Genomic DNA, 21,283 nt, shown 5'->3' on the forward strand with positions numbered 1-21,283 from the left:
TCAGATTGAGGAAGCTTCGTTCTCTTCATAGTTTATTGAGTGTTTTTTGTTTTTGTTTTTTTTTAATTTTTTTTCAACGTTTTTTAATTTATTTTTGGGACAGAGAGAGACAGAGCATGAACGGGGGAGGGGCAGAGAGAGAGGGAGACACAGAATCGGAAACAGGCTCCAGGCTCCGAGCCATCAGCCCAGAGCCTGACGCGGGGCTCGAACTCACGGACCGCGAGATCGTGACCTGGCTGAAGTCGGACGCTTAACCGACTGCGCCACCCAGGTGCCCCTGTTTTTGTTTTTTTAATCACAAAGGGGCATTAGATTTTACCAAATGCTTTTTCTGTGTCTATTGAAATGATTGTGTGGGTTTTGTCCTTTATCTATTGAAATGGTGAATAACATTAATTGATTTCCATTTGCCTAACCCTTGTAAACCAGGGGTAAATACCACTTGATCATGGCACATAGTCCTTTTTTATATGTTGCCAATTTGGGTTGCTAGTATTTTTTGAAGATTTTTGTGTTACATTCATAGGAATGTTGGTTTCTATCGTCCTTTTGTGATGTCTTTCCTTAGTTTTGGTTTTGGGGTAATATTGACCTCAGAGAATAAGCTGGGAGTATTCCCCTTTCTCCTAATTTTTGTAAGAGTTTGTGAAGGATTGGTGTTAATTCTTTAAATGTTTGGCATAGGAGCGCCTGGGTGGCTCAGTCGGTTAAGTGTCCAGTTCTTGATTTTGGCTCAGGTCACCATCCCAGGGTCATGGGATGGAGCCCTGTGTCAGGCTCTGAGTGGAGATTCTCTCTCTCCCTCTATGCTTCCCTCATTCGTGTGTGCGCTCTCTCTCTCTCTCTTTCTCTCTCTCAAATTAAAAAAAACAAACAAATGTTTGGTAGAATTCACTAGTGAAGACATCTGGTCCTTGGCTTTTCTTTGTGGTAATTGTTTCAATTACTAATTCACTCTCTACTTGTTACAGGTCTGTTCAGATTTTCTATTTCTTTTCAGCCACAGGCTTTAATGAAGGGCATAAACTATATCCCAACATTAAATACAGGTTTCATTAATACGTTTCTTATAAAACCATTAGGTTAGGCTAAAAATGGGAGTTCAGATAATGTTCCCTCACTCCCTTAAAACTCTTTTGTGGCTTGCCATAGTGAGGATAAAGAAAATAAAAACAAAAACAAGGGGCGCCTGGGTGGCTCGGTCACGTAAGCATCCGACTTCGGCTCAGGTCACGATCTCATGGTTCCTGGGTTTGAGCCCCACATCAGCCTCTCTGCTGTCAGCATGGAACTCGCTTCGGATTCTCTGTCCCCTCTCTCCCTGCCTCTCCCCTGATTGTAAGCTCTCTCTCTCGAAATAAACATTTTTTAAAAATAGAAAAAACAAACCCCCTCAGGTTGGCTTTTAAAAGTCCTTCCTGGGGCGCCTGGGTGGCGCAGTCGGTTAAGCGTCCGACTTCAGCCAGGTCACGATCTCGCAGTCCGTGAGTTCGAGCCCCGCGTCGGGCTCTGGGCTGATGGCTCGGAGCCTGGAGCCTGTTTCCGATTCTGTGTCTCCCTCTCTCTCTGCCCCTCCCCCGTTCATGCTCTGTCTCTCTCTGTCCCCAAAATAAATAAAAAAAAAAAAAAAAAAAAAAAGTCCTTCCTGATCCGAGGCCTGCTTATTGCTCCAGTTGCCCATCTCTTCACAGTAACCCCAACAATACCAATATGGAGCTCCCCCAAATACACCTTACAGCGTCTTATCTGTGGGTCTCGGCCCCCGCTATTCCTTGCCTACAACAGCCCTCTCTCCTCATCACCTGTAGCTCACCCCTCTCCCCACCCTGCCTGGGGATGGCTCTCCTGCTTCTTCAAGACTTAGCGCAGGTTAAGGCATCTCTTCTTCCAGGGAGCTTCCCGGTCACCCCCCACCCCAGACGGGGTTAGGGCTTCCTGCAGGCTCCCCCAGAACCTTTGTGCTCCATTCTCCTACTGCACTTACCAAGGTGCATGATCATTGCCTGCTTTCGTATCTGCCTGCTCTCACCCCAGTCTTGGTTCTTGCCCTTAACGGGGCGCAGCATGGGGACTCGCACAGAGCTAATGCTGGCGTCTGTTAATGGAATGAATGAGTACGTTTTTCTTTTGGTCACAGGTGAGTGGGTTGCCTTCCTCCATCCACCAGAAGGATGATTCAGCCGTGAAGGAGGAGGAAGAGCAAAGACCACCCAGCACAGCCTCCAGAGAGGTAAAGAGGGCTTGGAGGAAGCTCCCATCTGCCTCCCTCCCCAGCAAGTATCGTGGCTATGAGGAGCTGCTGATGGCCAAGCCTGATCCAGCCTTTATTGAGCCAAAGGGTATGTGAGGAGAATGGCTCCAGGGCAAGGGCCCTCTCTGCAGCCTGGAGCAAGTTGGGGCAAAGCTAATGCTTCGTTTCAGGACCGGGATGCTGTCCTCTCCGTGTCTGTCAAAGGGCCCCTGAGGATATCCTGGTTTGGAGCCTTACATATCAAGACCCCTGGCCTGGGCCTTCATTGGATTTTCAGGAGCCACAGCTCTTCCAAAATTCCAGCCAGTCCAGGCCCAGCTGCTCTGGTTGGAGAAGTGTCTCCAGGAAGGGTTTGATGAACAGACACCCAGACTGGCCAGATTCCTGAGTTCCTTCCCAGCCTAGCTGAGTCCCAAATTGAACATCCAAAATCCTCTCTATGTGACTTGAGGCAAGGGGGTAGTGCTCCCTCGGAGCCCCTTATTTCACACTGATGTGTTAGTAGTATTTGTGCTCTCAGAGGAACTAGCACTTGACTGTGTGCTCTCTTGGGTGCCAGTCCCTATGGCATAACCCACTGTGTTTAACGAGGTTATGTCAGGGTCATTCCTTCTCTCCATGCCAGTGCTACTTTTCCATGAGGATCTGTGCACACAGGGGACAGTTATTCAGGGAATGGATGATGGAGGTCTGGGCACTGCAGATCAGGGAGAGATGAAGCAGTGTGTTCTTGGGGCCTCTCCAATCCTTCCACCCAGGGCTGCTGTGAGACTGGGGAATGAAGAAGTTGGAGGAGGCATTCAGTAGGTGGAGGAGGAGTGCCTTGACCCAACCATGCCTTTTTGCCTTAGGAATCCAGAAGAACACACAGGCCCTGCAGTACGTGCTGAAGCACCCGCTGCTGTTCCGCTCCTCCAAGCCCAGGCTTGACACTCTTCAGAAACGCTACGTTCCCAAGGAGAAACGGGTAAATGCGTAACCACCACCTTGTTGTGTGTGCCAGTGGCTCCTCAGGACCCCCAGTTAGAGACGTGGCTGTCACCTCAGGACCTTCTGAGGGCTGTGCTTTCCCAGTGCCCCCAGGTGCCCTCCTGCTTGTTGCTGCATCTGCATGAGGGGATGAGGCCAGGAGAGGCGGAGCACTGGACTGTGGTGACACGTTCCTCTTACCTTATGTTAGGCCCAGAGGATCGCCATTCCACCCCCACGGAAGACTCGAGCCCAGCTGTTGGATGACATTCTCATTCGCATGCGGGATCCCCGGAATATTACAGAGGCTCCACTAGGTATAGCTGTGCCCACCCGGTCCCCATCCTCAGTGGCCAGAAGTTTACTCATCTGCTGGTGGGAGGCAGCCGGCATGGACATGTCAGAGCAGGAAGGGCCCTTAGCATCTGCCCCGGCCCTTCCCCATGTGCAGATGGAGAAGCTGGGGCCTGGAGTCACACAGCACGTTACAGGCCAGAACTAAGGCTTGAGGTAGAATTCAGAGGGGACGTCACTGGCTGCCTAATGCCCCAAGCTGGGGAGGCCATTTTCAGTCCCCGTAGCATCCTCCTCTCACACCGTCCCACTCTCTGGGGTGGGGGGGGGGCTCTGGACGCAGTCCCCACTGCTTCGGGCTAGCTGGGACCCAGAGCGAGTTTGGTGTCCCTCTGGCTTCTCTCCCTGCAGGAGCTGTGCTGCGCCAGCGGACTGAGCAGAGGCTGGTGAACCAGAAGCAATACCTGGAGGCCAAAAGGCTGCTGAAGGAGTTTCGGGCACGCTACCGGCAGCTGGTGCGCTGCTCACTGCGGACAGTGTTCAGGGCCACAGCGCCACCCCCAGGCCACCCAGCACTGAGCGAGGGCCAGCCTAGGTTTGGCCGCTTCCTCAAGTTCATGGATGAGTTCTGCCAGGGTCCCACGGCCAGTGACTCAAAAGACTAAGGGCTGCGCACGGGGCAGTGCCCAGCCTGTGCCCCATACCCTCCCTGAGGGCTCCGCACCCTGGACCGCGCCTTGGGGCTGGGTGCGCCGGGTACAGGCCTCAAACCTTGGTTTGGCCTCGCTCGCTGGCCACAGAGAGTGGGGAACTAACTGGTGAGGACCTCCCCTCCCCGGGCCAGGCAGGACCCAGCGCCTGGCCCAGCAGCAATAAAGAGTGGGCGCACAGAGCAAGGTAGTCCGCGTGCTTTCTTGTAGATGGTCAGGCTGCCACGCTGGAGGGGCACCCGGCTGACACACGCATCCTTTAGGAAACCTGCTTGAGTTGCACATCTCCAACAGAGCTGCGATCGGCAGTGGGCTGAAAAAACAAGGGGGCTGGGGCGCCTGGGTGGCTCAGTCGGTTAAGCAGCCGACTTCGGCTCAGGTCACGATCTCGCCGTCTGTGAGTTCGAGCCCCGCGTCAGGCCCTGTGCTGACAGCTCAGAGCCTGGAGCCAGTTTCAGATTCTGTGTCTCCCTCTCTCTCTACCCCTCCCCTGTTCATGCTCTGTCTCTCTCTGTCTCAAAAATAAATAAACGTTAAAAAAAAAAATTAAAAAAAAAAAAAAAACAAGGGGGCTGATGGAACAGAGCAGCAGCACGGACTCCGAGGCTCAGAGAAGTTAACTAACCCATCCACAGCCAACAAAGTGTATGTGTGTTGCTGGGGTAGGGGGCAAAACTGAGGCCTCCGGGCCCCCAAAACGGTGTTTTATGGGGCAGCTTTTTTCAATTTTGAGGGCAAATGGAGAGGAAGGGGAAGAGGGTTGGGAATTCCCTTATTGGATGGTCATGGCCACAAAGTTGGGACAGGCTGAGGGCAGGACTTACATGGAATTTCCTAAGGTCCTCTCATCCAGGACACAGCTGAAGTCCCATATGCAAACACTGTGGCTCTAAAACAGATCCTGGGGCCGTGCAGAGTCAGCCTGGGCTCACAGTAAGTAAACTGGTTCTGGCCACAGCAGCCTGTGGGGCTGCCCCATTCTTCTGCGTGCCCAGGAGTCACCATCTGCTCCACAGGTGGATCTAGCGAAGGCCACTGGCACTGAACTCCAGAGATGTGCATTTGGGAATGGACACCGAGTGTGACTGGTCTCCTGAGCAGCCTTTGCTGCTAAGGCTACTCTCCTGAGGGTACCTACAATTCAGACCTGGGGAGCAGGCATGTAGGTCCCAGGGTCCAGGAATTGGTGGCACGAGGATTAAGGCTCCTCAGCAAGGCACAAATTCCTACAACTCCAGTTGCAGGTAAGGTGATTATTGAGATCTAATCTTGTCTTGCCGCCACAGGTCTGACAGACGCGTGGCGGAGTGTCTGCTGTATTCTGACTGTGAGACTGTTAGGACACAGAAATAGCTTTACTATCATACTTGGCCACACAGTCTCACACACATGGCCAGTTACACAATTACACCTAGCTGTGGTCATACCAGATGCATACATCCGCGTTCACGAAAGTCACACAGTCACGTACACATATCTAGTTACAGAGGGCGTTACGTCACACTTGACACAGGCACCTGGACAGATACATGTAATACAGGGTCACCCACGGTGGCACTCACCTGCAGAGTGTGTTGCTAACTCGCTGCCTTGGGTCTCCTGGGGCCCAAATCCCCTTCCCCTAAAGTTAGGAAGGATACTCTACCCCAACATTTACACTGTAAGCCTTGCTAGGTTCCAGTTCTAGAGAAACGGATTGCATCTTTCAGCCAGAAACACTATCAAACCATAGGCCCTCAGGCTTGAAAGGCTCCTAGGAACGTCCTACCCAGCCTCAAGACAGGAAGCATCTTGCGGTCCCCCTAACAGATTGTTCAGCTCCTTCCTGCACCCCTAGTGATGGGGAACTAACTCCCTCCAAAGGCTGTCGCTTCCTTTGTTGGGAAAGCTATCTGACAGTTCTAACCACTGAGCTAAGCTGTGTGCCAAAGTCCCCCGGGGCTCCTAGCTCTGATTTTTAGCCAGGCATATATCTGCTCTCTCTGCCCAGCCAGGCCAGAGCCCTTCACCAATGTGAGAGCATCCTGAAGAGGCTTCACCTATCCAGGTCAAACGCTCGTGAACTGTTTTTCCACATAGGATACCATCTGAATAAATTGGTTGCCTCTCCTAGTGCCTGTTTTAGGTATGAGAGGCAGCGTATCACACGGTCTACTCAGCCTCCCGTGCAGGTGAATTGCTGCATCTCTGGAAGCCATACAATCGTCTACCAGTTGTGTCCAAGTGAGCAGACTTCAGTTGCTTGGTTTCCTGAGTTTTGACTTCTTTTGAAGAGATGTGAACTAGTTGTCTCAATGAGTAAAGCCTCTGACTAGAATTGTCAAATGAACAGGAATCCATAACTAATCAAGGAAGCCTTTTGGGTGGCACCAACCCTCCCTGTTACCAGCACACTCTCCCTGGCACATCTGATCTGCTGCTAGATGATTCAACCCCCTGGGCTGCTTTCACCCAGAGCCCCCTTCCTTTGCCATAAGCAGATGGGAGCTGGCTGCCACACTCTTCTGAGCCTTCTCCAAACTTCTAACAAGAGCAAACCAGAAGAAATCATTTCTCCTACCACTAATTCTCCAAAACTAGGTAGGCCCAGCCTGTTCTCCTCGTCACTTATCCAAGATGGCCAGTAACTACCTGGAGCTGGATGTGGCCACAGGAAAGCGAACTGATTTAGATACAGACTCACAATCCTTGCTACTGTAGGATACCTCCCACCCCTACAGTGGGTGCAGAGGGAAGACTGATTTCTCTGGCCCTGGCAGGCCCAAGCCCAGAAGCTCCAACCCAGAAAGCAGCTGGAACCCTAGGGTTAGCCAAGACCAGTGGCGGAGGATGGCACTACCCTCAGTTGATTAAGCCAGGGCAACAGGAAAAGATTGAATAATCAGTGGCCTTGGAGTCAGAAGACCCAGCTTCCAGGCTCTGTTAGGGCCAGAGTCTCCCATCCTTTCACCAGACCGGGCTATCAGGGAATCCATGAGCATGATATGTAGTACATTTCCTGTTAAGGGCCAAGGGACAAATTCCATTCTTCTACCTCCAAGCAGCTGCCTTGTTTCTTGCAAATCATTTCAAATACTCTCTTTTGGAAGAGTCTGGGCCAGATTTCAAAGGACCCTTACGTGCTGGTTTACCATGTATGGCATTTCTTTTTTTTTTTTTTTTTTTTTTTTTTTTTTTTTTTTTTTTTTTTTTTTTTTTTTTTTTTTTCATGTATGGCATTTCTTACATCAGTCCTTCAAGTTGGCTTTACAAGTTTAGATGAAACAGGCATACGTTTGTTCTGTGTTTGATGAGAAACTGGCACCAAGGGTATTTTGATGAATTTCTGCTTCCAAAGCTGATTTTAAAATCAGATGTTTGGGGTACTGCCCCAGTATGCAAGGACAGTGTCATCCTGTACATCTGTTCTTTACTCAGACTCTTGTGCCTTCATTAGGAGTAAGAATGGTTGAACAGGAGAATGACAGTTATACATTGGAAATAACTCCAAACTCATGCTCCAGCAGCATGCCATGGAAACCCCATCTCGCCTCCTAATTTCTCCCATCCCAGTCTGAATGCCAAAGCGAGACATTCCAGTGTGGGGCATCTCCCAGAGCAAAGATAGCACCAAAAGTCAAACACACATAGTCTATTAGCCCAGATTTGTCTGAGATTACACGCTAGAGGTTAAAACTTTAACTAGAAACAGAACATTCACTTTCATGAGTTTGCTTTACTGTATCCTCAACTTGGGCCTCTCCTTAAGCAGGCAAACACACACTGAAGAATGCACCCTGGTACTGTTTAAATAAACAACACATCACCCCATTTGATTCTGTGCCATTTCTTTGTGGGCAGAAGCATCCCTGACCAGGCATGCCCTGTTCTGAGTCTTTGTCAAAATGCTCTTTACGATGAGCTGGAGAGGAGGCAGCCCGCAGTGGCGGTCCACAAGGATCCAGGCCCCTTCTCCAATTCCAGTGAAGACAGCAGGTAGAAAACCAATATGCATCCCATTTTCTGTTTGTAGGTGGGAAGGGGAAGGGCCCTAAGGACAACAGTGTCTGTACAAATTGAGAGTAACAATAAAACCATTAGATGGCATTTAAGATAATTTTTTTCCCTCACAAAGTTATACGTTCTCTCCTTAGGAATTGAAGTGTTCTGCTGCAGGCTAAGGGCCAGACCCAGGGCCCAAAAGCTTCTCTTGAGCTCTAATAATTTAATCTTTGAGGAGTGCATTGCCTGTTTTTACCTCTTATTAAATGAGAGGGAAGGAAGATGAATAAGCCTGGCCTTAGCTCAGCTCTGTCCAACCAGTTGATTTAAGACACCAGAAAAGGTAGAGAGGGAGCCTGCCACGCTTATTAACAAGACACTAAGGAAGCATTTACTCACAAAGCAAAGTGTGTAAATATTTTTCTTAGGAAGAATAAAAATACTGATAATACATAGAACAATGTGCACATTCAGTCTTGGCACTTTTTCTTCATCCAATTTAACCGATCTCTAAACTGGTTGTGACCTCTGCTTATGTCTCTTTTTCCTATAGAACGATCTTCTTCAGAAAGCTACAGTGGGTAACAATCACGTGTAAAGATGCATTTTCTATATCATCTTTGGAGCAAAATCTATTCAACAGCAGCTTTCCCTAGAATCTCCCTGACCCAAAAAAACATACCTGCTTTGTCACTAACTCACAAGAATTTATAAGCAACTATGTTCACTTCTAAAAACCAGGCTGAATACCACTCTTTTGGTTGATGGGGGAAAAGGCTGGCTGAGAAAGATTTAAGTCCCTAAGGAGTTCTTGATTTTTTCAAAGAAAAATGAAGGGCTGGCATGGTTTTAACCCTTGGTGGTTAAAATGATGACTATTCCAATCAAAATATATCACTTCCCAAGATTCCATATTCACATTAGTCACATTATGGGGTTTCCCCTATCTGGGTATGCGTTCAGGGGACAGAGGCATATTTTAATTCTGAAAAATTTTAGAAGAAAAAAGCTATTAAAACAAAAAGCTTCCTATATCATTTGGGTGTCCTCCTCATTAGCAAATTGTGTGTGTGTGTAACTTAAAAAGACTATTTAGATCCTAGGAAACTACAGTGTCAACAGGGCATAAAGCACTGGACCTCAAGTTCCTTATTAGAAAAAAAAAGGGGAAGCAAGTGGGTGAGTTTGATCTGAGTTATTTCCATGCCCTTTCCAGCTACAGCATTTTATGATTATAATCCAGCCTTCAGTTTTTCTTTCCTTCCTCTCCTGTTGGCTTTCCATCTCAATGAAAAGCCAGGCAGGAAAAAGGAAAGGAATCCAAAGTTGCTGCCAGCTCTGGTGAGAGGTCTGGTTGGGAGAGAGGTTAGGAGATCAGTAAGGTGGGATGTGGGCCTCCTCTGACCATGTCAATGATCCACACCCTGCCTCATTTCCTGGAGCTTATGTAAAAGCAGCTCCTGAAGAGAAATTATTGTCCTGTATCACTGGAGGAGAAAATTCATTCTCCTCTGATAAAATTACTTAGGAAATGGAAAGCAGTGTTGCAATCAAATTGAGAAATACTGATGGGGGTGTCTAAAATGTTCAGTGCAGCCTGCCAGGTGCTGGACAGTATCTCAAATGACTCCATCCAAGATCATCACTATGAAGAAGTGGCCTTTCACACGAGCATGAACAAACTCTCCAGCCACATATACCTTCAAATACATTCCATTAGAGGCTGAGCTTCTTAGGAGCAGGGACTGTCCTTTCCATCCTTGTATCTCCATGACCCAGCACAGGGTTGGCACAAGTTCGAACGAAGCTCAGGAATGTCTGAATGGAACAGAAAGAATGAACGGCACAGCCTTCGGTCATCAGCTTCACCAGTCAAGCACAGTGGCAGTTTCCCACCTTAGTTTGTCACTTTGTAATCAGACAGCAATTAATTAAGCAGCTTTAATCCTTAAGGGCATTTTTTTCTTTTAGGAAAAATGAGAAAAAAAAACAAAAACAGAAGGCATTCATCACCAGTTCTTCCTCTAGACAAAAGTCTAAAAATTAAATTAAAAAAATAAATGAAGCCACTTACAAAGGGTTTTCCTGGGAAGCTTCAGCCAAGGCGAATTAACCTTTTAAAAAGAGGCAATTATACGAAAGGGGCCAAGGGCTGGATGCTTAATCGCCTGATTTGACACCAACCCAACAGGCCCAGATGACTTCTTCCAGCAGATACAATCAACGGGTCATGAGCATGTTCCCAAAGTGTCTCTCCCACTCTATGGAAAAGGGCTGAGCTCCCCCTTCCCAGGGCACCGCATTTCTTGGACTTCCCATCAGAATGACCTTGATCCTCCAACCTCTCAGAACTTCCCCTTTAATAAAAAACACAGAATGCATATACACAAAGAACAGAGTTAGTAGGGCATGGGAAATTTTTAGGGTGAATCAGATTCCAATGATTCATGAGAAATGTTTGTTTTGTGAAATGGTATTTCTCTCATTCTAGCCCACAAACCCTCCCATCGCTCTATTTTCCTTTTCTTGTCTTTCTCCGTCTCCAAATAATTCACATTGACAACTCCATTTGTGACAAACTTCACAAGCAAGCAAGCGAGCAACAGGACACAGAATTCTTTCAGAAGCAAAAAGTGTTCAGGTTTTAGTTAAGTAAGGGAAGCATTTTAAAATACAGATAATACCTTAGTGGTTTTTTCCTCCTCCAAAGCCGAGCAGATCAGAGGTGAAGCCTTGTCGCTCCTTAACCTAAACCACTTTGCCTCTGTGTGAAGGGCTACTGCTCAGCTGGAAGTTTGGAAAACAACAATTGTTGATACCATTCCAGGCACAACAGTAGGTGCAAAGGGGAAAGTCAGTAAGTTGGATCCAGCGTCTGGAATGTTCACTTAACAGGAAGTAGCTTTTCACTCTGCACCTGAAACTAAAATTTGTTGCTACTGCTATGCAATTTCTTAAAATGAAAGTAGTACTTTGGGGGCAATATTTAAAATATATATCTTTTTCTATTAAAAATATTTATCTTTTTTCCAAAAACAAAAATCAGTTCCAACCAAAATGTTTTTCAAATTACTGGAGATATAGAAAAAGGTGGCAAGTGGAAAAATAAGTGTCTTTGCTACTACCGAGACTAGCCTTCCGATATTATGTACTCCGAACCAAGGGGAACTGTGTGAAATGGCAGGAACTGATAATTTCTCTAAGGGCATTAAGTCACCCTCCTCTTACTCCGCAGACCAGCACCAGCACCAGCTCTTCTGTCTTGGGTACCAACCCTCCAGCAGCCTTTGGAGACATATGTTGCTGGCAGGGCCTAGAACTGAAGTGGTGTGAATATAAAGTAATGAGATTGGTGCATGTTTAAACATACATTTTGCATGTGTGCACGCACACAGACACACAGAACACATACATTCGAGTGACACTCCCACCAACGTAGTCACTGAGGAGCCTCCACATATCTCCATGATGACCAGAATGCTTAAGACATCTCTGGAACGTCTCTCTGGGAACTGTTTAGGAGCAGAAGAAAATAGCTGCTTTATGGCTGTACCTCATCTATGACTCCAAACCCTCTTGACCTACCTTCTCTTCCAGAGGCTTCAAATAGCCTCTGACTAGTTTCAAACTTAAAATTCTCCCTTCTATAACCACAAAAGATTAAAGATTTGTCCAGAGAAGAAGGGGCAAATCTCCCGGGAGGAATCAAAAGAAGGTGATGTAGTAAATCCCTAGTAATCAGTGAGTCACCATTCCAAATCTTAGCTTCTGCCTCAGTAAGAGGAGGAGGTTGGAATAGATGACCTTTAAGATCCCTTCCAATTCTAACATTTTAGGAGTCTATATTTCTAGACGTTTCTAGACTTTGAGGAGAGTTCCAGAAATGTTTTTGCCAATGGCAACATCATGAGAAAACTATGTGGTATCTTGCTGGGCCACTCAAGGGAGACAACATACACTGGGATATAGAAGCTCTAAAGCCTTTGTTAAAATGCCAGTCACATGACTTTATAGTAACAGCGCATACATGCACAGGGAACGCCAGCCCATCTGAGATTCCCTAAAATCCTATCTTAATCCCTATTCTCAATGAGCCCAGATGGGCAGAAGCACCAAGCACCACCAGGGATGCAAAAGACACATGGTGTCAGCTGCTAAGGAAAATAAACCCCAAAGGTCCATGGGACTGAATTTACCAGCTGCATCCAGCTAGATACCTTGTTTCCATAGTATGGAGTTTCAGCATTGCTCTTACCTGACTTCTGGGCAATTGTTTTGGATTTTAGATCAACATTGCAGATAACTCTTGGACACGTAGAGAGTAGTAAGGAAGCTCAACTGTACTTTGTCTCACAGGGTGTATTTTGTCTCCCCCGCCCCACCCCCAAGAAAACAAAAGGGTAAACTGTGCCGGGAGAAGGGAAGATAACTGCATAATATTTGTTTGTACTTCCCGTCAATCTCAATGATCTGCCTATGGATTTTGCACAATCAGTATTCACATGCCCAGCCAGCTTCCCTAGGCTCCTTGGGTCACAATCCATTACAGCAACCTGTCAGTGTGGAAAATCTATGGGATTTCTTGTCGGGAGACCCAACAGTCAGTCTGGGATGTTCCAACTAGTAAATGAGAGAATCTGAACACGTGCCCTGCAGCTCCATCATCTAAAATGGGGCTCACACCGCTTACACGTTAGCACTCCTGAGAAGACCAAATCCAACAGTGACTCAGTGTGGTCTGTCAACTATATAGCATTAATCAAACGTTACTTTTTAAACAGGGAAGGTAAATTAACTTTTGTAGAAGGGAAAAACTCAACCAATTTCAGTAGGTACATTTACTTGTGGCATGGATAAGGAGAAGGGGGAACATAATCATTTTGGAATCTGCCAAAATGCAGACCCACTTCTACGACACAGATGGAAGTAATGTTTATCTGCAAGGCTGATTTAAAATAACACCCTGTTGAAAGAAGTCAGGAGGTCTGTCGGTTTAAGAAGGTATCCCCCCTCATTCCTCTACCATTTGTAACTCTGGCCACTGTGCTCCTGAATCTCATTCCAAGTGGGTGCTGCCCGATTTGGCCCAGGAGCCCTCAGGGACAGGTCACTTTGGGGTGAGGAGTGCTTCTGGCCTCGGTCGCAGGGAGGCAGAGACACAGTTCCCTTGGACATGGACTACGAAGGCCCCGGAACCTCCCAGAACTGTATCAGACAGTGTTTTGCCGTTGAAAGAAACCCAAAGTGAGAACACTCAGCTCTTCAGGATAAATGATCAAGCCCAAAGACCTCTTAAAAATAGGTAACACTGTTCATTAGGTGCTACTTGGCCCCGGCCACGTTGCTGGACCGTAAGAGATACTGATCCACGGTTCCTTTTCGCCGACTCACAGTCCGCCTCTCGTTGTCAAACATGCGCTGCAGCTGCAGAGCCAGCCGCCGGTCCTCTTCCTCTTGCTGCAGTTTCTGCTCCATCTCCCGCAGCACCGGCTCTGCCGGGGCCAGGACCACCTCACCACCGCTCTGTCGCAGTTTCTTAAGGGAGCCATTTTGTTCCAAGTGCTTGGTCTTACAGTGTCTTTTCCGGCCCCGACGCAAGGAAGGAAGAGGCTCCTCACCTCGGCTGTCTGCCAGCACACCATTAGGCAGATCAAAATGATTCGCTGTCTTCAGCTGCTTCTTTGTTTTGAGGACCCCACCCAGAACACTATTTTTGGGTAGCGCTGAATGAGCTGCTGAGATTTTCATGGTTGCGCTTATACAGGTTTTGTCTAACTTGGCATCTGGGGTTGGCCCCGGCCCTTCACTCTGCTCTGTCTCCAAAGTACCACTGGCTCCCACTCTAAGTTCTGAGGAACAGCAGGTTTCCAACGGGATCTCAGAGCTCCTTTTACTATCGCTGCCCTGTTCCACTTTTGTTTGGCTAACGGAGGGGAAAAAATCAAGGTCAGTGAGGGTGGGTCCTACACACTCAGAGAGTACTTGCCCACTGGCCAGTCTTGTATTTAAAGCCTGAGGTGGCTTCTCCTTGTTAGAATGGATAACTTCAGCGACCAGTGAGTCTTCCCCTGTTTCTGGAGCCAGGGAGGTGAGGGTGGCTTTCGAAAGGGTCTTTTTGATCTGCCGCTCCTGAAAGATCTGTTCCCACTTCTTGAGGATCCTTGGACTAGCCTCATAAGAAGTCTGCTTCTGCAGGCTTCTGTTTAGGTTGCGGGGTGTTGATTTGATGATGAGGGGACTTAGCACTCGGCCATCAGGGAGTCTCTTGGGAGGAGTACATGGTGAGCAGACAATGGGCTTGAAATGGTTTAGTTCTTCGGAGATGCTGTCATTGCTCTCAGGACTGATGGAGCGCTCGGGCTTATGCAGGGAAGTCAAGGATGAGAGGGAGCTGAAGGGTAGACGCTTCTCGACGGTTAAGTCAGGGGCTGAGAGGCAGCGATTGTTCTGAGTGGACAAGAGGACACCAATGATGGGGTTGGAGGCTGGGGTTATAGCTGTGACCTAAAAGAAGTTAAAAAGATTATACATACATGCGTATATATTTTTTTCTTCATAACTCTTTTATGATGGTAGAAGGGCAGTGGGGGAAGGGTAAGAAAAGGGATGGAGGGTGATGTGAGCCTAAGAAATGGGGAAAATCCCTAACCTAGAATATGCACCATTTGCAGAAATTCCTACACGCTTGAAACAATTAATAAAATTGAAAACCTACAGGGGAAAAAAAACCTCATCTAGAACTTTTAAAAAAGATTTTCTACTGGCCCTCATTCCACCCTTCTGGCTACTAATTCAATGCAAACTCTCTTCCTTTCCATCTATTCGCAAACTTCTCCAACATAATTAGTATACCCAGGACCCATTCTGCCTCTGCTTGTCTGGAATAGTTTCTGGGGTACCTGGCTGGCTCAAGAGCACATGACTCTTGATCTCAGGGTCATGAGTTCAAGCCCCACATTGGATGTGGAGCCTACTCAAATAGCGTGCGCAATAGTTTCTGTCGTGGCCATGTGGGGAGCTACAGGATGGGAGTAGAGAGCTCCAGAAGCCTGTGTCTGAGATGTACCTTGGTTTTGCTGGTTGGGGCTGCTCTGAGTCTGCTCTTCGCTCTGTCCTGAGCTGTGTCACTGCAGCTCTGACTCCTTTCCACCTTGGAATTTAGGTTCCTAAATAAATAAATAAAAGACAGATAGTCAAAAGTAGCCCATATGCTAACTAAGGAAAAAAGAATAACAATCTCTTCTGTGTCCTCAAAGCCATCTACCAAGAAAGACAATTCCCTTGGCAAGCTACAGATAGGAAATGAATTGATTGATTAACAGAACACATTCTAAGAACAAATCCTGTCAAAAGAGAAAGAGCTCTCCAGAGAGGATATTCAGTGTAAGCCTTGGTTTCCAAACTAGATCCTGCTTAAATATGAAAGACCAATCAATGGCTGTTCTGCTCGAGCTTAGAGAGATGTAGGGATACTTTGCCTTCTTTAATAGGGTGGATAGAGTATTAAAATCACCTTTATGAACAATAAATTTTTTCCTTTTATTAGGCCCAACCCTCTCCTCAAGCAATCTAAGTCAGCCAAGAAACAAATATTTAAGTACTTACAAAATACATAGCACTGCACTAAATTTTTATGCGGGGAGTCAAAATTAAATGTAGTCTCTTCCTTAATTTATTACATTTGAGCTTCCAAAGGCCTAAATCGGTTATTCAAGAGATTTCATGAACACGTGATTTTTTTTGTCTGACGCATGCAAAATTATGACTTTACAACCCAATCCAAAACCCAGAGTACCTATATTATAACATGAATCTTATTGTGTAAGGATTATATGCAGGTGACTGTCACCTATCCCACTGACAAGGGGGAACTATAAGTAGGAGTTTTTGATTATCTTATTACTCACCTTTGTTTCCTGATCTCCAATTTGTGCCTAATACATGTGCGGTGAGAATGATGCCTTTACAAACATGTGCAGCTGTTATTTTCCCTGTGCTACAACTCCATTCAACAAGCAATTATCATACGTACTATATGCCAGTCACTGAGGAGCACATGTGGGCACTGGGAATACTGAGAAGAATGAGACACAATCTAGGGTCTTCAAGGACTCAGAGTCCAGTCGGGCAGGCAAATAAATCATACAATACAGTGAAGTGGTACCCAAAAAAGTATGCCTCGAGGGAGTTATTAATTACCTGGATGGAGTGAGGACAGGGTGGAAAGCCTCCCTATGGCACATGTAGTCTGAAGGATAAATAAGAATTTGCCAGAAGTCAAGGTGGATACATAGCCATGTAGACGATCCCAAACAGAAATTATTTCCTCGAATGATTCTATTTAGCTTTGGAATGAAATACATCATCACAGCTACTCTTTTGTAGCAAAAGATTTACTTTTTAAGTTTCACTGTGCCAGGATTAACTCAGAAAACTTACAAAGGAAGTAATAATGTGCATTCCCCAGTGCCTTTCCTCTCCCTATGTCTCTAGCAAAGGCTTCTTTTTTAATATTTATTTATTTTTGAGAGAGAGAGCGAGAGCGAGTGAGCGCAAGCTGGGTAGGGGCAGAGAGAGGGAAAAAGAGAATCCTAAGCAGGCTCCACACTGTCAGTCTACAGTCCAAAGTGAGGCTCGACCCCACAAACCACAAGATCATGACCTGAGCCAAAACTGAGAGTCGGCTGCTCAACAGACTGAACCTCCTAAGCGCCCCTACCCACAGTGGCCTCTATTCCAGCATTTCTGTGCTATTCCATTCAAAACCCTCTAATCCTATGTCTCATGGCCACATCACCTTGCTATATGGTTCCAGTCTGCAGAACTAATCTATGCTACCGTATTAATAGGAGAAAGTGGTGGCCAACCTGCATCTCATGCCTGCACTTTACCAAGAAAATTCAACACTGAACCTAAGCAAATAATGTGAGAGTTGTACCTTCTAGTGGGAAATGTATTTTGGAACAGGTAGGAAACTTAGACATCACCCTATAAAGGCAGCTGCTTAGAAATCAGCGTGTTTCGTATTTTGCCTGGCATCATACTGAAATTCACTTGCATTCCCAGAACTCACACAAACTGTCAGTGGTGTAAGCCACCCAGAAGTAAAATGGATGACAGATTAAAATGCTGGGGTGAACAACATATACTTTGGGTCAGGAGGAATGAACATAGGGCTGAAAGAGAAGGCATTATTATTTCAAATACATGACTTGTTTGGCATCATTCCACTGGAGAAACAGTAGACACTTAGAGAAAAAGATGTTCTGCTCAACATAAGAAAGAACTTTGTAACCTTCAATACAGCAGTTCATTAATAGCTGCCTTGGTATTCAAACTGAGGCTGTACCTATATTTAGGGGTCCAAATACTCCATAATTAAGAATTAGTTTAATATAATGTTTAAAAACATGCTATGAATCCATATTGTCAGCAGTAGCAGAGTCAAATTTAAAGACACTGGCTACATGCCCAAATTATCAGATCTACAAATGACAGGTACCTATTGCTGGGGGGAACCTCTTCATATGCCCCCTAAATTCCATTTTGGTGAAAGAAAAGGCCCAGGGAGGAAACCCATACCTGGGGCACTCAAGCACAACAAGGACACCCAAAGTAGTTTCTGACTATCTAAAACCTTTTTGGTAAACCTCAGTATAGCTGAAACTGTCACTGTCTGTCTCTTCTGTTCCCTTAGCCTTCTGACTTTACTGAGTACCAACTCGGTGCAAGGCATGAAAGACAGATTGATGAAAGATAATCTTGACCCACAGGCGCATCCAGTCACTGAAGTCCACCCTACCATATCACAAAAGTGCTATAAGAGCAGTAATTCTATAGTTAATCTCTGTTTCCTTCTTAGAGTTTATAGCTATAGCCCTTACATTTAGGTATCTGATTCAATTTGATTTATTTGGTGTGAGATTGGGGTCCAATTTCATTTTTTAGTAAATGGATATCTAATTGTTGTCCCAACACCATACGTGAAGAAATTATGCTTTTTCCCCATAGAATAGCCTCGGTACCTTTACTGAAAATCAACTGACCATAAATATATGGGTTTATTTCTGGACTCCCAATTCTGTTCCACCGATTGACATATCTACTTCTATTTCAGTACCACACTCTCCACTTATTTGTATCTTCAATGTCTCTCATCAACGTCTTAATGTTTTCAGTATATAGATCTTTCACCTCTTTGATTAAATTTATTCCTAAGTATTTTATTTATTTATTTTTTGATGCTATGGTGAATGAGGCTATTTTATTTCTTTTTCAGATATTCCACTATTAGTGTGTAGAAACACAAGTGATTTCTGTATGCTAATTTTGTATCCAGCAACATTACTAAATTCACTGATTAGCTCTATAGTTTGTGTGTGTGTGTGTGTGTGTGTGTGTGTGTGTGTGTGTGGTCTTTAGGATTTTCTACATATAAGTTCATATCGTCTGCAAACAAAGACAATTATACTTCTTGCTTTCCAATTCAGATGCCTTGTTTTCTTCTTTTTCTTGCCTGACTGCTCTGGCTAGGACTCCAAGTACTATGTTGAATAGGAGTGCTGAGAGTGGGCACCCTTGTCTTGTTCCTGACCTTAGAGGAAAATCCTTCAATCTTTTTCACCATTGAGTATGTTGTTAGCTGTGGGCTTGTCTTATATAGCCTCTATTATGTTAAAGTATATTCCTTCTGGGGCGCCTGGGTGGCTCAGTCGGTTAAGCGTCCGACTTCGGCTCAGGTCACGATCTCGCAGTATGTGAGTTCGAGCCCCGCGTCAGGCTCTGTGCTGACTGCTCAGAGCCTGGAGCCTGTTTTGGATTCTGTGTCTCCCTCTCTCTCTGACCCTCCCCCGTTCATGCTCTGTCTCTCTCTGTCTCAAAAATAAATAAACGTTAAAAAAAAAATTTAAAGTATATTCCTTCTGTACCAAATTTGTTGAGAGCTTTTATCATAAAAGGATGTTGTATTTTGTCAAATGCTTTTTCTGCACCTATTGAAATAATATGATTTTTACCTTTCTTTCAATTAATGTAGTGTATCACATTTATTGTTTTGCCTATGTTGAACCATCCTTGTACCCCAGAGATAAATTCCACTTAATCATGGTTATGAGCCTTTCCATGTGCTACTGAATTCAGTTCACAAATGTGTTGGTGAGATTTTTTGCATTGATATTCACAATCTGGGATATAAACCTGTAATTTTCTTTCCTGGTAGTGTCCTTGTCTGGCTTTGGCATCACGGTAAAGCTGGCTTTGTAAAACGATTTTGGGAGTGTTTCCACCTCTACAATCTTTTGGAAAAGTTTGAGAAGGATTAGCATTAATTCTTCTCTAAACGTTTGGGAGAATTCACCAGGCAAACCATCTGGTCCTGAGCTTTTCTTTGTTGGGAGGTATTTTATTACTGATTGAATCTCCTTATTTTTTATTGATCTGTTCAGATTTTCTATTTCTTCATAATTCAGTTTTGGTGGGTTGTATCCATCTAGGAATTTATCCATTTCTTTTCTAGGTTATCCAACTTGTTGGCATATAATTTTTCATAGTAGTCTCTTGCGATCCTTTGTATTTCTGTGATATCAGTTGTGGTATCTCCTCTTGCAGTTCCAATTTATTTCTTTGAGACTTCTTTTTTTTCTTAGTTAGCCTAGCTAAAGGTTTGTCAATTTTATCTTTAAGAAAAAAAAACCCCACCAACTCTTTGGTTCATTGATCTTTTCTATTGTTTTTCTGGTCTCCATTTATTTCTGCTCTAATCTTTGTTATTTCCTTCCTTCTGCAAACTTGGGCTTCTTCTAGTTCCTTGAGGTGTAAAGTTAGGTTGTTTATTTGAGCTCTTTTTTTTTTCGTAAAAAAGGTTGTTTTTTATGAAAGGGTGTTTACTAAAAGGGTGTTTATTGCTGTATACTCCCTTTTAGAATGGATTTGCTGTATCGGACAAGTTTTGGTATGTCATGCTTCCATTTTCACTTGTTTAAAGATATTTTTTATTTCACTTCTTCTTTGATCCACTGGTTGTTCAGGTGCATGTTGTTCAATTTTGTCATATTTGTGAATTTTTCAGTTTTCCTCCTGTTATTGATTTCTAATTTTATACCACTGTGGTCAGAAAAGACATCTGGAATGATTCCAATCTTCTTAAATTTTCTAAGGCTTGTTTTGTGACCCATATTATCTATCCTGGAGAATGTTCCATGTGCACTTGAGAAGAATATGTATTTTGCTGCTGTTGGATGGAATGTTCTGTGTGTGCCTGTTAGTTTTATGTTGGTCTAAAGTATAGTTTAACTCCAACATTTCCTTATTAATTTCTTGTCTGAATGATCTAGGCACTGTTGAAAGTAGGTACTAGAGTCCTCCACACTATTATTATATTGTTGTCTATTTCTCCCTTCAGATCTGTATTTCCTTAATATATTTAGGTGCTCCCAAGTTGGGTGCATTTATGACTGTTATATCCTCTTGATGAATTGACCCTTTATCATCATATAATGACCTTCTTTGTCTCTTGTTACCATTTTGGCTTAAAGTCTACTTTGTGTGACATAAGAATAACTACTCTGTCTTTTGGTTTTCATTTGCATGCAGTATCTTTTGCATCCCTTCAATTTGGGCCTATATGTCCTTAAAGCTGAAGTGTGTCTCTTGAATGCAGCATATAGCTGGGTCTTGTATCCATCTAGCCTCTCTATGCCTTTTTTTTTTTTTTTTTTTTTTGAGAGAGAGCATGAGTAAAAAAATTTTTATTTTTTGAGGGGAGGGGCAAAGGTAGAGGGAGGGACAGAATCATAAGCAGGCTCCATGCCCAGTGCAGAGCTTGACACACAGGGCTCAATCTCAAAACTATGAGATTATGACCTAAGTCAAAATCAAGAGTTGGATGCTTCACTGACTGAGCCATCCAGGTGCCCCTATATGACTTTTGATTGGAGAATTTAACCCATTTACATTTAGAGTAATTACTGATAGATAGGGAGTGATTAATGCCATCTTAGTTGTTGTTTGTAGCTGTTTCATACTTCCCTTGATCCCTCCTCCCTCTCTTTCAGCATTCCTTTGTGAATTAATGATT

At 45.0% G+C, this 21,283-nt stretch overlaps 2 protein-coding genes across 16 annotated transcripts in view; one reads left to right on the forward strand and one right to left on the reverse strand.

Moving 5' to 3' along the window:
- The window catches only part of XRRA1 (X-ray radiation resistance associated 1), a 65,940-nt gene extending 61,531 nt beyond the window's left edge, over positions 1 to 4,409 (forward strand). For 11 of the 12 annotated variants that reach the window (XM_058687756.1, XM_058687753.1, XM_058687752.1 and 8 more), the window contains 4 exons: positions 2,141 to 2,342; positions 3,106 to 3,221; positions 3,435 to 3,540; positions 3,929 to 4,409. In XM_058687756.1, the coding sequence (XP_058543739.1) occupies positions 2,141 to 2,342; positions 3,106 to 3,221; positions 3,435 to 3,540; positions 3,929 to 4,182 (678 nt within the window). In that variant the 3' untranslated portion in view covers positions 4,183 to 4,409. The remainder of the gene's footprint in view (positions 1 to 2,140; positions 2,343 to 3,105; positions 3,222 to 3,434; positions 3,541 to 3,928) is intronic. The other variant, XM_058687755.1, reaches the window with a different exon arrangement.
- A 3,513-nt stretch (positions 4,410 to 7,922) lies between these two features.
- RNF169 (ring finger protein 169) overlaps positions 7,923 to 21,283 on the reverse strand; it is a 108,136-nt gene continuing 94,775 nt past the window's right edge. The window contains exons 5-7 of one of the 4 annotated variants that reach the window (XR_009249688.1): positions 15,275 to 15,374; positions 10,893 to 14,712; positions 7,923 to 10,565 (exon numbers count right to left, since the gene is read on the reverse strand). Coding sequence is in view for 1 of the 4 variants with exons in the window: in XM_058687765.1 (XP_058543748.1) it covers positions 13,531 to 14,712; positions 15,275 to 15,374 (1,282 nt within the window). In the remaining 3 variants the exon portion in view is untranslated. Of the gene's footprint in view, positions 14,713 to 15,274; positions 15,375 to 21,283 lie in introns of all 4 variants that reach the window. The other 3 variants (XR_009249687.1, XR_009249686.1, XM_058687765.1) reach the window with 3 other exon arrangements.

Source organism: Neofelis nebulosa, chromosome 10, assembly GCF_028018385.1.
Source record: "Neofelis nebulosa isolate mNeoNeb1 chromosome 10, mNeoNeb1.pri, whole genome shotgun sequence".
Classification (NCBI taxonomy): Eukaryota; Metazoa; Chordata; class Mammalia; order Carnivora; family Felidae; genus Neofelis; species Neofelis nebulosa.